The sequence below is a fragment of the Phyllopteryx taeniolatus genome, chromosome 1 (genome assembly GCF_024500385.1).
Source record: "Phyllopteryx taeniolatus isolate TA_2022b chromosome 1, UOR_Ptae_1.2, whole genome shotgun sequence".
Lineage (NCBI taxonomy): Eukaryota > Metazoa > Chordata > Actinopteri > Syngnathiformes > Syngnathidae > Phyllopteryx > Phyllopteryx taeniolatus.
Genome location: NC_084502.1, coordinates 4219139 through 4236747, shown reverse-complemented (window position 1 = coordinate 4236747; position 17609 = coordinate 4219139). Strand labels below are relative to the sequence as shown.

The 17609-nt window shown below is 43.6% G+C and overlaps 1 protein-coding gene across 3 annotated transcripts in view; it reads right to left on the bottom strand.

Moving 5' to 3' along the window:
- nkain4 (sodium/potassium transporting ATPase interacting 4) overlaps positions 1 to 17609 on the bottom strand; it is a 43797-nt gene that overhangs the window by 11453 nt on the left and 14735 nt on the right. For 2 of the 3 annotated variants that reach the window (XM_061758818.1, XM_061758739.1), the window contains exons 2-4: positions 15618 to 15755; positions 14005 to 14085; positions 9360 to 9560 (exon numbers count right to left, since the gene is read on the bottom strand). In XM_061758818.1, the coding sequence (XP_061614802.1) occupies positions 9360 to 9560; positions 14005 to 14085; positions 15618 to 15755 (420 nt within the window). Of the gene's footprint in view, positions 1 to 9359; positions 9561 to 14004; positions 14086 to 14295; positions 14380 to 15617; positions 15756 to 17609 lie in introns of those variants that run through there. The other variant, XM_061758900.1, reaches the window with a different exon arrangement.

Sequence of the window (17609 nt, the reverse complement as noted above, 5' to 3'; positions counted from 1 at the left end):
TCTATCTATCCATCCATCTATGCAATTGATTTGTCATAAAAAATAAAGTTGTGTGCAGAACTTTGTGAACAGCAACAAATAGAATCACCAAACTCTCCCCGCGATTGCGGTCCCACTGAATCACATAACATCACCGCAAAGCATTGACAAACATTTACAGTTCAAGAGAATGGGAAAGGGGAATTTCTTGGGAACGGATGGACCCATCCAGTTAATGACCAGTGAGTAAAGTCTTCCATGTGGTTGAGGGGGTTTCCAGTGTGTACTGTACAGTAGGAGTTTGCACATGCACGCGTACCAGATCTTCCCACAAGTGACTGCAGCTATTCATTTCCTATATTTTTGCACTGAGAAGAGCACTAAAAGTGGTAACGTGAAAACAAAGCATTTTAAATGTACCACTTCCCGAGCCATTGCTACAACGCTGCAACAAGTTGGGTGAAAAATGTCCATGTTGCATTTGCACCTAAACCCTTAATCCTCTGTCCGTGTGAACCGGATCGTTCAAATTGGTATTAAACACATTAGCACATTAGAGGCCGACACAGGAGTGGATTTCGACTCCCGCTCCCTCCAACTCCCATAGAAATAATCCCATCCCCTCCCAATTTCGAGCGAGTGTTTACAAAAAAATCCCACCCTCTCCCACTCCCACAGAAGATTGATCCCATTCCCTCCCAATCCCAAGCCAAATTTTTAAAGGAGAAGTACGCTTTGTTCTTCACTATTGTTGTTTGTTATGCTAGTATTGTCTATTACTGAAGTACCTCAACTTAATCTAACTCTATCAATCTGGATGATTTGGACAGGAGACGTAGAGGGTTTCGTCTGCAGAATCACAATGCAATTCGGAGAGAGCAAACAACATGCTGAAGATAATACCTGTGACCAATTGTCTATTTTCCCATTACACACAGCTACTAGGGTTCATGCAGATTCCAGCACAAACTTTCATCTGCATTATGCATTTACACTGATAGGAGGAAGCACACAGTTGGTCCTCATCACATGCCTTTGTTTTAACACAATGCTCCCGTGGACCTCTGTTCTGTCTCATCTGGGCAGCGAGCAGCAATGACAGCTGAGACAAGGGTCCCGAGGAAGCGCCATAAAGCACAGGGCTGGGCACAAAAAAAAAAGGTTCTGGGTGTGGATGTGGGAAAACATCTCAAGAAAAGTCATCCATTCCATTCACCTAGTTACTATGTTGGAAAGGATGCAGTCCTGATAGTCCTAATGAGGGTGGAAAGAAAGTTCAGTGTGTGTGTGCACGTGTGAACATGGCCAACTGCTGAGGTAGGTAAAAAGAAAAAGGCTAAGTGTATCTGCAAAGGCTAATTAGGGTCACTGAATAGACCAGCTCAGACTGGCATATTACATTTTCACAGCGCTCACGCGATCATAAAAATGTGTCCACGAGGCATGAATTTATTTCATCTCATAGAAAAGGCTCTGGACATTTTCAGTTTTTAACACTTGTACACAATTGTCACTCATAAATTAATAAATCAGGGGTTGGAACCCTAATTCTTACTTTATTCTGTCTACCAAGACATTCAGATAATTCTATGCTTCTGTACCATCACGACTCATTGAGTGCACAAAGGATTTTCTTCCATTTTTATTTCCTGGTAAGAGCAACGGCCGCGTGTCTTACCAGTTTTGTCGTTATGTAAAAAAACAGACAAGAACCAATATAAAGAAGAGATGCGTTTCCATTAGAGGTGGTAATTTTAAGGAATAATTATGGAACTGAATTGAAAATGTGTGGTAGACTTGCTTTGTTGAAACAAATTTTCAATAATTAAAGTATAGAAAAAATGATATAAATCGTGTATGAACAGAGGAAATTGTGATAATGTTTGGTTACATTTGGTTGTGTTAGCATGAGTCTTGTAATGAAACTGTGCCATGATTTTTTTTAATTTTATTCTTTTTAAGTTCTTAGGATATTTGAAGTTTTGTGTATATCAGGGGCGGCACGGTGGGCGACTGGTTAGAGCGTCTGCCTCACAGTTCTGAGGACCGTCCAACTTGAGTTAATTTCATATTTTTACACAAACCCATACTATTGGTCAATAGGGTTAGGGATTCCTGCGAAGTGATAGTTTTGGAGATGGAAGGTTTCTACTTGACGCCAGCCATATATGGGCCCATTATTTGGATACTTTTAAAAAACTAAGCAATTCCTAAGAATGACCATTTATTGTATTAACAGCATGTGATAATTAACAATTATTTTGAGAAGAGGTGGTAGGACTAGATATGTTTGTATTACTTCTTCCTACTCCTTTCTGAACATGTAAACTGTGATGGGATGAAATTTATTGCCGCTTTCTTTTTTTTATGTTTATTTCTGTTTATATGTTCAAATAAAACAGTCAATCAATCAACTTGCTTGTGCATTTGTTTGGTGTTGTGTTCTTTAACAGCAAAATAAAGAGGTACAAAATATATATAATTTAAGATTATGGGTTGACATCTATTACATAGATCATAATGGCTCATAAAAAATAGAAAACAGTATGCGAGCAATGATGGGAATCTGTGTCAATCTACAAGTAAACATCACATTATTGATTATAGCTCATCAGCAGGATGAAGTCCAAGGTAAAATAGAGCAATAGAGGTTGAGAGACCGAAGAGAGAGCATGCGAGGGGTTTTTGCAGATGTCTTGTAGGTTAATTACGCAGAACCCTCTGCCTGACAATGAGGCGCAGGCTTCCCTCTAGAAAATTAGACGTTCACGTGTGTGTGTGGCTGAGAGTTTAATGACAAAACATGAGGAGAAAGGGTCTGCAGAGACCACATCCACCTGTTCTTTTCTCCCATCCCCTCCCCCATCAAAACACACACACGCGCAAGTGCACACACACAAACACACACGTTGTCTCATTTGCATCTTTCACATCCAATAATTGCACGGCATGCTAATATCCCAAAACACACACATCATTGACACGAGAGGCTGCACCGCATGACTGAAAGCTGCGAAAGCAAACAAAACAGGGCTTTGTCTTCAAATGCGGCACGATTCAAAGAATTCAGATGAGGTCCGAGTGGGTGAAAGGTGACAGGAAAAGGGGACACCGCTAACCAGAGCAGGAATGTAAGGTGGAACAAAGAGTTTCACAACCAAACTCAAAAAAAAAAAGAAAAAAAAAAAGAAAATAGCTATTTGTTTACTTCATACAAAGGTTGCTGTGTGTTGGCTTTCAGAAGAAAGGACTCATGTTTGAGTGAATATAATCTGAGCAAAATCCATTTCCCTGCTAAACAGATTAACAATTAAAGCGCTTGGCAAAGACAGCCGTTGAGGTAGAATGGCAGACGGCGGTGTGTTTATGTACTCTGAGTAGCCCGATGACATGACTTTCCGTGACTAACCTGCTGGAGACTAATTCTCTCCTCTGCATTTATCTCCCCTCTCTTCTCCTTGTTTTGTCCAGACGCATCGCAACTGCTGACTACTGCAAATTAGTCAGAGATCCTACCTATTGCTATTGTTACATACAGACTATATATTTGCTCATTTTTGCTATTTTACCTTCAAGGCTGTTACAGTAATGCTAACAGATAATGGGAAACTCCAATGATGGGCTAACGAATAGCATCGATGTTACGGTGTTATAATCCTTTAAGCGACGGATATTTGAACACAAACAGAAACACTTGTAAACAGATAATATAACAGCACTCAGTCATATAGTCTTTATCCTCTGCAAAGAATGACTAATATTAGTGCCGTACTATGAAGCTGAGGCCGTCTCCATGTAGTAAAGAAATAAAAAATAAAACATTTAAGTAAAAAAAAAAACAGGGAAATAAATAAAGCCTTAACAAATGCAGTACTAACTAACAAAGCTCTCGGGAGCCATTAGACAAGCTCAACTTTAACACAGATGTGTGAGTGGCGTGAACGTGCTTCTACTGCCCGAGAGGTGAAGTGAAGGCGACAGGAGAAAGTGAGTGAAACAAGCGAGCACAGAGTTCTGTGCCGCGTCCTTTTACTCCTTTTAGGCAGGCTTTGACAAACGTGAAGGTCAAATGGTTTGACATCCAGGTGGAAAAATGAGACAGATAGACAGGCTGTACTGATATTCTGTGTTGGGTGGGGCAAGAATAAAAAGATGAAATAAGCAATGGAACAAGGGAGTGAAGCAGATGTGACAATTGTGCATGATCAATCTTTGCTGGTAAAATCCTATGATGGCTTCCACAGAATAATGTTTGAATTTACTGTGATTTAATCAGTAAATGTGATATGTGTGCGTTTTCGTAACTATTACCCTCAAGCAAAAGTGACATCTGCAGATAAAAACTACAAATGAAATCGCCCATATTTTTTTCCTCCTTTGTGTTCTGTCGTGAACATTATGCTCTCTCCCGCTCAAAAAATTTCTTTTAGAATCCCCTTGGTTTTTTTTTAACAATGGAAGCAACAAAAATGAGCAATAAGGGACAGAATAAAAGAAGTGCAGATATTCTGCTGACTACACTAATAAGAAAATTAGTCATGGGGATGACGATGGACCCCTCCTTGAGGCGTCACCTTATCGTGGTGGAGGGGTTTGTGTGTCCCAATGATCCTAGGAGCTAAGTTGTCTGGGGCTTTATGCCCCTGGCAGGGTCACCCATGGCAAACAGGTCCTAGGTGAGGGACCAGACAAAGCACTGCTCAAAGACCCCTTATGATGACGACAAAAAATGGACTCAGGTTTCCCTTGCCCAGCCAGACGCGGGTCACCGGGGCCCCCCTCTGGAGCCAGGCCTGGAGGTGGGGATCGAAGGCGAGCGCCTGGTGGCCAGGCCTGCACCCATGGGGGAAAGGGTAATGTGGGTCCCCCTTCCCATGGGCTCACCACCTGTGGGAGGGGCCATAGGCGTCGGGTGCAGTGCGAGCTGGGCGGGGACCCGGCTACAGAAGCTGGCTCCAGGGATGTGGAATGTCACCTCTCTGGCAGGAAAGGAGCCCGAGCTGGTGTGTGAGGTCAAGAAGTTCCGACTAGATATAGTCGGACTCGCCTCCACGCACAGCTTGGGCTCTGGTACCAGTCCTCTCGAGAGGGGTTGGACTCTCTTCCATTCTGGAGTAGCCCACGGTGAGAGGCGCCGAGCAGGTGTGGGTATACTTATTGCTCCCCGGCTCGCCGCCTGTACGTTGGGGTTCACCCCGGTGGACGAGAGGGTAGCCTCCCTCCGCCTCCGGGTGGGGGGACGGGTCCTGACTGTTGTTTGTGCCTATGCACCAAACAGCAGTTCAGAGTACTTTTTGGAGTCCTTGGAGGGGATGCTGGAGAGCGCTCCCGCTGGGGACTCCATCGCTCTGCTGGGGGACTTCAATGCTCACGTGTGCAATGACAGTGAGACCTGGAAGGGCGTGATTGGGAGGAACGGCCCCCCCGATCAGAACCCATGCGGTGTTCTGTTATTGGACTTCTGTGCTCATCATGGATTGTCCATAACGAACACCATGTTCAAGCATAAGGGTGTCCACACGTGCACTTGGCACCAGGACACCCTAGGTCACAGTTCGATGATCGACTTTGTGGTCGTGTCATCTGACTTCCGGCCGCATGTCTTGGACACTCGGGTGAAGAGAGGGGCGGAGCTGTCAACTGACCACCACCTGGTGGTGAGTTGGCTCCGATGGTGGGGGAAGATGCTGGTCCGACGTGGCAGGCCCAAACGTATTGTGAGGCTCTGCTGGTACCTGTCGTGGCGGCAATCCACGAACTCGTTGGCGGACACCAACGGTGAGGGATGCCGTCAAGCTGAAGAAGGAGTCCGATGGGGCCTTTTTGGCCTGTGGGACTCCTGAGGCAGCTGATGGGTACCAGCTGGCCAAGCGGAATGCAGCTTTGGTGGTCGCTGAAGCAAAAACTCGGGCATGGGAGGAGTTCGGTGAGGCCATGGAGAAAGACCTCCGGATGGCTTCGAGGAAATTGTGGCCCCCCATCCGGCGTCTCAGGAGGGGGAAGCAGTACACCATCAACACTGTGTATAGTGGGGATGGGGCGCTGCTGAACTCGACTCGGGACGTTGTGAGCCGGTGGGGAGAATACTTCAAAGACCTCCTCAATTCCACCGACACGCCTTCCCATGAGGGAGCAGAGTCTGGGTTCTCTGAGGCGGGCTCTCCTATCTCTGGGGTTGAGGTCACCGAGGTGGTTAAAATCTCCTGGTAAGGCCCCGGGGGTGGATGAGATTCGCCCGGAGTTCCTCAAGGCTCTGAATGTTGTAGGGCTGTCCTTGTTAATACGCCTCTGCAACATCGCGTGGACATCAGGGACAGTGCCTCTGGATTGGCAGACTGGGGTGGTGGTCCCCCTTTTTAAGAAGGGGGACTGGAGGGTGTGTTCCACTCCTCAGCCTCCCTGGTAAGGTCAATTCAGGGGTGCTGGAGAGGAGGGTCCGTCGGGAAGTCGAATCTCAGATTCAGGAGGAGCAGTGTGGTTTTTGTCCTGGCCGTAGAACAGTGGACCAGCACTACACCCTTGGCAGGGTCCTCGAGGGTGCATGGGAGTTCACCCAACCCGTCTACATTTGTTTTGTGGACTTGGAGAAGGTGGTCGACCATGTCCCTCTGGGGGTCCTGTGGGGGGTGCTTCAGGAGTATGGGGTACCAAACCCCCTGATACGGGCTGTTCGATCCCTGTATGGTCGTACAGGGAGTCAGAGTTTGGTGCGCATATCTGGCAGTAAGTCGTACTCGATTCCGGTGAGGGTTGGACTCCGCCAAGGCTGCCCTTTGTCACCGATTTTGTTCATAACTTTTATGGACAGAATTTCTAGGCGGAGCCGAGGCGTAGAGGGGGTCCGGTTTGGTGGCCTCAGTATTGGATCTCTGCTTTTTGCAGATGATGTGGTTCTGTTGGCTTTATCAAGCCGTGACCTCCAACTCTCACTGGAGCGGTTCGCAGCTGAGTGTGAAGCGGCTGGGATGAGAATCAGCACCTCCAAATCTGAGACCATGGTCCTCAGTCTGAAAAGGATGGCATGCCGTCTCCAGGTCGGGGATGAGATCCTGCCCCAAGTGGAGGAGTTCAAGTATCTTGGGGTCTTTTTCACGAGGGAAGAATGGAACGGAAGATCGACAGGCGGATCGGTCCAGCGTCTGCAGTGATGCGGACTTTGTATCGATCCGTTGTGGTAAAGAAGGAGCTAAGCTGAAAGCTGATTTACCGGTCGATCTACATTCCTACCCTCACCTATGGTCACGAGCTGTGGGTCCTCCGCAGGGTGTCCGGGCTCTCCCTGAGAGATAGGGTGAGAAGCTTGGTCATCCGGGAGGATCTCGAGAGGAGCCAGATGAGGTGGCTGGGGCATCTGATTCGGATGCCTCCCGGACACCTCCCTGGTGAGGTGTTCCGGGCACGTCCCATCGGGAGGAGACCCCGGGGACGACCCAGGACACGCTGGAGAGACTACATCCTACCGCTGGCCTGGGAACGCCTCGGGATTCCCCCGGAAGAGCTGGATGAAGTGGCTGCGGAAAGGGAAGTCTGGGCTTCCCTGCTAAAGCTACTGCCCCCGCGACCCGACCTCGGATAAGCGGTGGAAAATGGATGGATGGATCGATGGATGACGGTGGAAGAAAAAAAAGGCATTCAATAAAAGTACATAATATAGGACATTTGGATGAAAGCTTGGATTCAAACTCCCAACTGCGGAACTGTGACGCCTACAATATTCCCATCAGTGATAAATGAATGATGCCATAACCCAGTTTTAAAAGCTTGTCCCTGATTCAAATTGTCACTTTTTTTAATCACTTGGTGGCATTAAGAAATGCTTTCTATATTGTAGGTAAACCACATTTACATGTTGCCACACACTGACGGTGGCACACGGGACACACAGCAAATGGCTGATGAGTATCAAATTGGGTTCCCAGATCTTGCTCAAAGGTACATTGACATGACTGAGTGGATCAAACCTGCTACCCTCAAATTGAGAAAATGACCCCTCTTCCACCTGTGCCAAGTAAAATCAGCTTCTCTTCAGGATATCTTCTGTCATCATCGGCATCTTGGGGCACACGCCGAATTTGAGCAGACAGCGATGAATTACCAGCAGAGTCGCATTTTTCACCAAAATGACACAAATGATCATCCTTGGAACCTCAACTAAATATTTCATGGGAACCTTAAAAAGCCCCCTTTGTCAAGACAAAAGAATACTTGCTTTCTTCCTTTTCTTTTAATTCATCTTTTGAGGAGCTCTACGTGTCTGGCTACATCTTAAAACTCTCTGTATGACCTAACAGAAGAATATAATCAAAAATGATGTTTCGTAAAATCATCCGTCTCATCCAATGTCTCCAATTTTAATTATAATCTTACAACTGGGCACGGCGCAACAACAATAGCCAATTAGAGACTTAAGAGACAGGGGGCCTGACTGAATACTTGCCACTGTCGTGTTCACGAGCCTCGCGGAGACACAGCAGCCTCATGCAAAAGTAGGCTATCTTAGTTTCTTGGTTGGAATATTTAACTACCGGTTAGCAAAAAAAGTTAAAAAGAAGGAATTGGACAGCTCTTCAAATTAAGGGTATTGTGGTGTCTTATATGCGGATGGCTGCATATTGCTGGGTGACTGCTGCTAACGTACGAACGAACGGTGATGTCACCGTTCTCACCGTGTCATCAGGTAAGTTGATCACCTCTCTCGTATCTTTAATTGATTGTACATTCCCAAAAATACAACATCAAACCATTAACATTTTGTGTTAGACACGTGGGGGTGTTTCTCTGCCCAAACACGCTAGGGGCCAGCGGTGGAGAATGAGTGAGCCTACATTCAAATCTTGCTAGCAGTTTGAAAACTTCATACTCTCCCTTTAATGCAGTTTTTGCGTACCTCCCAAGATATCAGAGCGCCTTGCACTCAACACATACAATTCTTTTCTCATCCTCGTACTTCTGTCATTCTCGCCATGATGTGAGCTCAATCACGGCCGAGAACGAGGCGCTTTAAGTGGCCTAACCAGCGGCCGAGTCCCGGTCAAAGCGCTGGTTCTCTTTGATAAGCAGAATCGTCGGGCAAGCAAAATAATTATTTCTTGGAATCGAATTACAGCGAACCGGCTCTCGGATAGAACAGATTTTCAATTCTCATCCCTGGTAATCAAAGTCAGCAACGTATAACGACCAAGTCCACTATGTAATCAAATCATAGCACTGGTATCTTACATTGAAATCTGCATAAGTCAAAGTTTGTCTAATATACTTGTGTAGACATGCTTAAAATCAAATTAGACCAATTGTTGTCAATCATCACTTTAGTCATTATCCACCGTCATATAAATAGGTGATATCACATGTGACTGAGGAAACTGCAGACTGATACTTACAGCAGCCAGGATTTGTGTTCCACTGTGGATGACCTCGATGTACTGGTAGTCCATGAAGCAGCCCATGACCGTGATGTAGGAATGGCTTTCAGTGGTGTGGGCCCCTTCAGCGTGTGGCATCTCTCTCCTCACACAGCCTGGCCCGTGTTCACTCCACCACGAGTGATGGGCTGAGATGTTAAATGTCAGCAGGTCACTGTCCTGGAAAAGAAAAAAAAATATGAGCGCTATTATTTATTTACAGCCGTGGTGCAGAGATTTTGTTTAAAATTTTAAATATGATCCTGATTCCAACTACTGTGGGGAAACTTTTTCAGAGTTTCTGCAGTTGTTGCTCTGTGCACACAAACTGTCAGAGTGATTGTGTCACAACTATGCACGACACACTGGCAAAACATAATGCAACATTAGAATAAGGTTTGAAATATGAGCCAATGGGCTGATCTATAATACGTAGCCATTAATGAGTTATGTTGCGCCTGGTGTGGTACAATCTAAGATGCGGTTTGGCCTGCAAGAAACACTTGAATTGTATCGACTTAATTCCAGAGATAGCGATAAAGCTCCAAGGTATATAATAGCAGAGCAAATAGTTGGGGGACTACCACTAACAATTCCAAAGGACTAGCAATTAATTAAGGTGGTTGGAGAGCCGCTGCGACCAACCATGAAACATAGATGCAAACTGAATTTTGCCTGAGGGGGACATTAAAGGCACTTCTTGTATTTCTCAGAGCAAGGACACACAATTGATTTTGAATGATAAGACGATTGAGTTGTATATTCTGAGTTCAAATCAGCACATGCTCCCACATGCACATGCAGAGCTGATCACGAATCGGTGGTAACTGAAATTGGCATTCGAGTTTGCTGAAAAAAAAACAAAAAACAATGCTGTATCAGAATTTTCCAATTAAAATCACAACGAATTAAAAAACACTGCTGCCACTCCACATTTACTAAAAAAAATAAAAGAAATCCCGTTTTTTTATCCTTTGTTTATGGCCGTGGTCTTTTGGACTAACTGCACATAGTTTCTGCGCATATGCGTATTTGGCCTTGGTCGCCGCAGTTGGGACGGTAATGACGTTAATAGCCCTCCAATGAGACGATGATCTCTGTGGAATTAGGCAAATAAACAAATGGGCCAATTTCACAGTTCACAGATTCAAATTCAACTATCTACCAGTTGTATAAATGTGGCTATTTAACGCCCTAACGATGTCTAAACAGTAGCTCTTTAATCCCGCACGTACAGACGCTCATACCAGTCGATACTCCAATACAGCAATCTAAGCCCCCATGTGCCCCACCGTGACAACACATGCATTATTAATAGATCCACATTCTCCATAGAAGCATCCTATTAACCCCACACATACGTACACAGTAGTATGTTATGCAGCCCTTAACAACAAATTGTAACCGTCAAGACCTTGTTGAGCACATATTCAGACTTAAGTGCTCCACTTCTTTCATTCTCTTACCTAAAGGTGGTCTTGAGGTCACTGAGGGACAATGAGAACACTAATGACGGTCAGAAGTCATTGTGCTTGGCCGCTTCTGTAGCCAAACCTGGGCTGCTCTCAATGATTGAGAACTCCTGCAGCTGATATTCAAGAGGCATCTTGCAACTTATTATTAATAGTATATTTTTTATTTCTTCATGGATCCCAAGGCACAAATAAATCTCGTCTGGGAGCTTATCGGTCATTCCCACGCTGCTCAAAGTCGAAAATTTAGTCTGTGTAAATTTGAAGAAATAATTTCAAAAGACAAAATCCTGTTTGTCTAGAAAGAACCTGTAAAGCAAATTCAGAGATTTGTTTCTAAATAATTTCTGACGGCATGTGCAAAGACTCCAAACTATGTAGTACTCATTCGTGGAGATAGTGCATTAAATAGTTTTTCATCATTTCATATTCCTGATTTTTTGGGGGCTGGCATGAGTTGCCCCTCCCCCACTATATAAGAACTTGACGGCATCCCTTTGTTGATATCTGTGGACATCTGGCGGATTTGCGACATGCAGTTAGCGAGCTAGCTATGCCTAGACCCTGAGAATGGATTTTTTATTTTTTTTTGTCATTCAAATTTAGCAGGGTTTTAACAACAGTTCTCTGTGGCGTGTCAAATTTAGAAATGTATTTTCATTTTATTGAGAACTCAAGAGTTGGCTCTCAAAGGCTGAACGTCATTCTCTTCTATTCATCTTCCATTTTTTACCCCCCTTCACGCATGTTAGGTGATTTTAGCTCTGCTTAATCAAGTCAGTCGATCAATCAAGTAAACAAGAGGTTTTATTTTAGACAGTTTTAATTTCAGAATGATCCTGATTCTTGCTGTTGTCCGCAATCTGGATGACAGTTTTTCATCGCTTCTAATTTTGTCTGACATGAAATTTATTGTGTGAGGAAGTTCACGTCACTTTGCTAAATAATGGCAAAGGTTCAATAGAAAATATATTAGCTAAATTCTTGTTTTTCGATGGGATTCAGATTGCTTTTCTTCCACATTTGTTCATTTAATAATTAATCTGATGACTCAGCATAAAGCGTCTATAACAATCAATTCCAATGCTTGGGGAAAAAAAACACTCCCTCCTACTTCAGGACTCATTATGGTTATTACTGTGACTTATCAGTCTATTATGCTTTCACTTTACATCAATATGAGAACGAGTGAATAAATGTTGTTGGATGTCTTGACCGCACATGCATTATTTACACCAAAAATAAGAAAAGAGGTAAGTGTCGGTCATAGGTTAGTTTAGAGAAGCAGGGGCCTATCTGTCAGTCTGTCTTGCACCACAGGGGACAAGATAGGAGATCAATAGGAGGTGACGGAGCACGTGGCGTATGACCTCCCCCCCTGCTTGAAGGGTCTGGCTTGCTTAATACAACACACACGCACACACACTCCCCAAAACCATCCTGTCAAGGTTGTGGAAGGCAGGTTTGACTGAATTAGCCAACTCTGCCTCATGATAAAATGTGTAAGGGGTGTCAAAGAAAGCTCTGCGTGTGTGTGTGTGTGTGTGTCTATGTGTGTGTGTCTGTGTGTGTGTGCGTGTCCACGCTCCATTAGCCAACTCTCCTCCTGGCCACCATATGCAAGGCTGGGAGCCCAGGCTGGCTCCATCTGTTGGGTTAATGCCCAGCCTCAGCCTTGAGCAGCTGGCCCCAACAAGCTTCATTATACAGCACACACAAACACACACTCATTGGGGGGCAAGCAGATATTGGAGCAAAGTGGTAGACAAGACGCGCTCCATGGAAATAGAATCTGTCACATAATGGCGGAGCCACCAGAGCTAGGGAAGGTGTTTCTGAAATTCATTTTTGGATGTCTGAGCTGGTGTGAGATTGGATGCATGAATCCATTATTCCCAGTGGTCAGCCAGGCAAAAGTACTATCAATGCGAGGTTATACTGCTTAAGAGGAGACGAAGATAAGTGAGGAAAGGAAAAGTCTGCAAGCTTAATGCTAACGCATGATGGAAAAACACCATGAACGAATACGATCGGTGTTGCAAAATAAACGGTTGAGCAACATGAAGAGAGATAATATAACAATAGTCAGAGGCATATATTCTTTATCCTCTGTGAAGAGCGCCTAATATTACTGCAGAGTAATTTGGGTTTCCATGTATATCCATATATCTGTACTATTCTGCCCCCAGTTGGCCAAGGCGTGCACCGGAAGCAGAAAAATGTGGCAAAAAGGGTTTAATTTCTTTACATTCTATTTAATTATTTCATTACTTCATGCTGTGCAATATAAAGATATATAAAACATAGAACGTACGATATAATCCTCTATCATTTATACCGTTAGATTTACCTTGCCGCGACTGAGGGAATCCTGTAATTTGTTTTCCTCTGCTTAGTAGTACTTTTACTAGATAAATAGGAGGCATACTTGAATGTTAGTTGAAACACTGTGTTGTATTTATTGTATTTCAATTACTTGCACTTTACTGCATTCCATGAAAAGTGGTTGTACTAACAGATATTTCGAAGGGAATTTATTTGGCTAATGGATATTTGTGTTTAATTTTAGTTTTCTGATTTTTTTTTATTTGTTCGCATAATTTCTGTATGTTTTTATAAAGTACAATATTATAGAGTGCCATTTTCTTCTTCTTTTGATGCAACAGGAACAGTTGTTCTCTGCAGGTTTGAACCACAAAAACAGACCTCACAATTTGCAAATACAGTACAGGTGTGATAAAAGTAAAGACTGCTACAGCTTTAAGTGAGATTGTAAATCTCGTCTTTACTACATACTGCAAGTATTGATGTTTATTCCGACAGCTTGGTGGTTGTAAAACAGGCACGTGGTGTTGTGCATCACATTTACGTTGGAAAAATTATGTTCAATGGTGAACAAATTTGACGGCACTCAACTATGCCTTTAAAGTTTACGACAACTCTGTAGCAACCCTGCAGCGTGAGATAAAAACTCGATTGTCGGGAAAGGGTATACAGTACAGTACATAAAACAAAATAACTGTCTTTGTACTTTACAATTCATATCCCGTAAGAGACACAGAAGTCGCTTAAGGGATGAAACGTTGGCAACGAATACTGTAAGCCATTAATAGCGTTATAATATTGTGGCTGGTCTATTTGTCAATGCTTACCTTGGACAGGCCGCCTACATCCAGGTAAAAGCAGATGATGAAGACATTCCAGGCTACCCACAGAGCCGCCCAAACTGTGTACTGAAGGAAAAAAAATTATCAATATCGTCTTAGTCTTTATAGGCACAAACAACAATAGATAGTCCACTTTAACAGGATTGCTGGTTTTATATAGAACAGTCATTCCCGAATGTTTGCACATCAAGTGATCATTAAGACAGGAGATAGTCCTGGAAAAATCCCATACGTGCAGTCTTGTTTTTGTTTTATTCAGTATCAGCAAACTGTTACCTGCCGCATATCTGAGCCTTTGAGGAACGCAATGATTTATAGTTCTCAACATGACTCCTTCACAAACCTGTTGACTCTCGAGAATGGTACTGCGCTGCGTTTACTGACAGCGAGAGAGATTTACCACACGGCGAAACCTCTGAGTCATGCTGAGTGTTGTGTTAATAATGTGTCAGAGGAAATGTAGACAGATAAACAGCGCTTTGGTGAAAACATACTGTACATGTTGAATCATGAAGACTGCTTCACTTGCTCACCTCCCTATTCTACATCCTCTTTTTTATCCTGCGTATTATTTTCTCAGAATTGCTGATAAAACTTTTTTTAGTCATTGCTCTACAGGTCACATCTGTAAACCAATATTCATCAGATTTCATCAGATATTAAACCTACTGTATGTTTAAGTAGGAATCCTCCCTATATAAGGCATCATTTTTCAGATTTTTGTTCTATAAACAAGAAATTCTCATTTTGTCTTTCGTAATATCAGTACATACAATATTGTGTTTTGTCAAGCCTCTACCAATCCAACTTTACACCATTCCTGTGTTTTTGCTTGTTTGTAGTAGCTGCTGAGTGTGTGAAAAAAAATAAAAAATAAAAGTGACTTTACTTATTTACTCCCTTCTGACTGTTTTCCACAAATATTCTATTTTGCCAGAATCTATGCTCCCGCTGACAATAAACCTTCAATGTCTCAGATGAACATCACTGTGTCAAATAATGAATTTAGTAAAAGCACATTACTATAAGGCATTGCACGATTATTACAGTAACGATTTGTCAACCAAGAGTGACCTTAACTGTCCAGAATCTTGATGAGCCCCCCCCACCCCACACCCGTGTCCCCCACCCCCACTTTAATTAGACCTGATTACCCCAGTTACAATGATTTAAGATGCACAAACATGGACAGGATTTGTAGCAAAGGATACAACATGCGCCACTTGTTAGCTAATGCAAGGTGACGAGACACTAAAAACCGTGAAGGACACGGATCATTTGACGGTCTGTGCACACACAATATAGACAAAAGTATAGGGAAACCTGGCCTTTACATCAAAATATACCTATAAAAAAAATACAGATTTAGCATGCTTGCATGAAAAGTATGGCGTTATGGACCTTGCTACGGTTACTAAGGCCCATTCATAATAGAACAGAAAAGGGCCTTCCTCCAACTTTTTCCACCAAGTTAGAAACATCATACGAGTTGTCTTGACATGCTGATGAATTCAGATTACATTTGGAAATAAGGATTGTAATTAAAGTCCCCGCTGATGAAATAAGAACACTGAAGAATTCAGGTTCCGTCCACTCACCACGACAATGTAGCGCGGCCGGTACTGGATGGTGCCGAACAGGCCGAGAATGACGATGATGATGTGGAAGAAGTTGGCTAAGATTGGGGCCCACTGGTAACCCAGGAAGTCAAAGACCTGTCGTTCTAGAGCCAACACCTGCGGAGGAAGATGGAAAAGACACAAACGTTATATTTAAAAACAATAATGCCTGGAACATTTGGGGTTTTGGAAGTCACACAGTTCACAGCCAAATAACACATACACACATGCAGTAATTGTCTCATTGATTGAAAACTAGTTGTATTCAGCTCACAGCAAATGGCAGACAATGGGGCTTGAGTGGTTGTCCTCTCAAGTGGGAGCGCCCCGAGGACAAAGACTGCAAGTTTAATAAAATAAACAATGGCAGATGTATTGAGCTAAAAGAGAAGCTCACAATTTCCTCTTCCTACCAACAGCATCTTGGAGGGAGAATATTTAGAGGTGAGGACCATCCACAAAAATACCTCTGCAGGGAGCTTGGGCATTTATTAAACTGCGTTGGCCAACACTGTGTTCACATGGACAAACTGTGTGCTGTGTTGCAAGCAAGCTGAATCCACTACGAGACCAAAACATCCAACGGTCCCAGAGTACATACACCATTTGGACATTATTTGTTGTCAGGGCTTTTTATATTAAGAACATTGAATCATTCAAATAATTTTTTCACTTTCCCTAACATTTACTGAATCTCATTGGGGCCATAAAAAAAACCAATTAGAGGTCCCAGGGCAGCTGAGTTGCTATTTGCAGCCACAGAACTGGCATTTGAGGAAAGATGCAGGTAAAGAACAGAAACTACTTAATTGGGATTCCATTCCTGTTTTAATTGCACTGCATTGCCAATTTGTGTGCACGTCCACATGCGTGTGTTTATGTTTGTGTGAGAGCCTGAAGCGACGACACATTTCGCTTTCTGTGTTTGACATGTCATTTTCAGCCACACGCTTGAAGATGGATGAGGAGCGAGAGAGAACTCTGCCCCAATCTGCACCACCACACGAGAAGCACGCACACACACATTTTGTACCCAATTGAGCCTGCCCCTCCTAATGAAATGGAAATGTTACCAGGCACCCGATGAGCCCTTATGACAGACAGGAAAATAGAGTGTAGATAATTAAGAGTGAACAGTCCTTCGCGTAGAAAGCGAGGGCAATAACTCCACAGATACAGCGGGAAGTGACACTGGGTGAAGTAAGTGACCTCCAATGAAAATGAAAACCGTGAAACTGCTCACCCATAGCACCTTCCACTCTGGTGACAGGAGCAAAATGGAGGGATTACAATTCAAATGTGTGGGGAAAATGTTAAAAAAAGAAGTATGAAACGGACAAAGCGCAACAACCCATAGAGGTAAAGGTTAACAAAGGATGACAGAGTGCCATCTTTCCTAATAAATTCTGTCTATCGCCTGGATGAAGAAGAGGCCTGCCTAATGCCTGCATCAGATGACAAGACAAATCTGGTCAATCACGATGGCACTACGTCACACTTCTCCCATAAAATTGGCGTGTATTTCGATATTACCGTGTCCCATCTTTTACAATCGCTGACTGGGCCACGTCAAACAATGTCGGGGGAGGCAGGACCGGAAAACGTGTAAACGCTACCGGATACAACCGTTACCATGGCGAAAACAACGACAATGATTGCGGCAATGTAATGTGGTGAAAAAAAACAACAAAAAGAGGAAAAAAAATGTGTAATGTCGTCCAGTCTTCAAGGAGAGCTTGAGGCTTGAATGTTCACATACTTTTCATACTCTACGCAAACATGCTGGCATTTTGTCAAGTCATGCTGTAAAGTTTGACTTTATGCACATTCCCCCCAAAAATTTCCCGTGCAGAGAAAGTGGTTTCATTTAAAACAAAGATGCGCATGACAATGTAAAAATGACAAAAAGCTCTCGTTATCCTTATGTTGGAGATAGTGAAAGTTGTTGCAACGCTAATCCCCCCCCCCCCC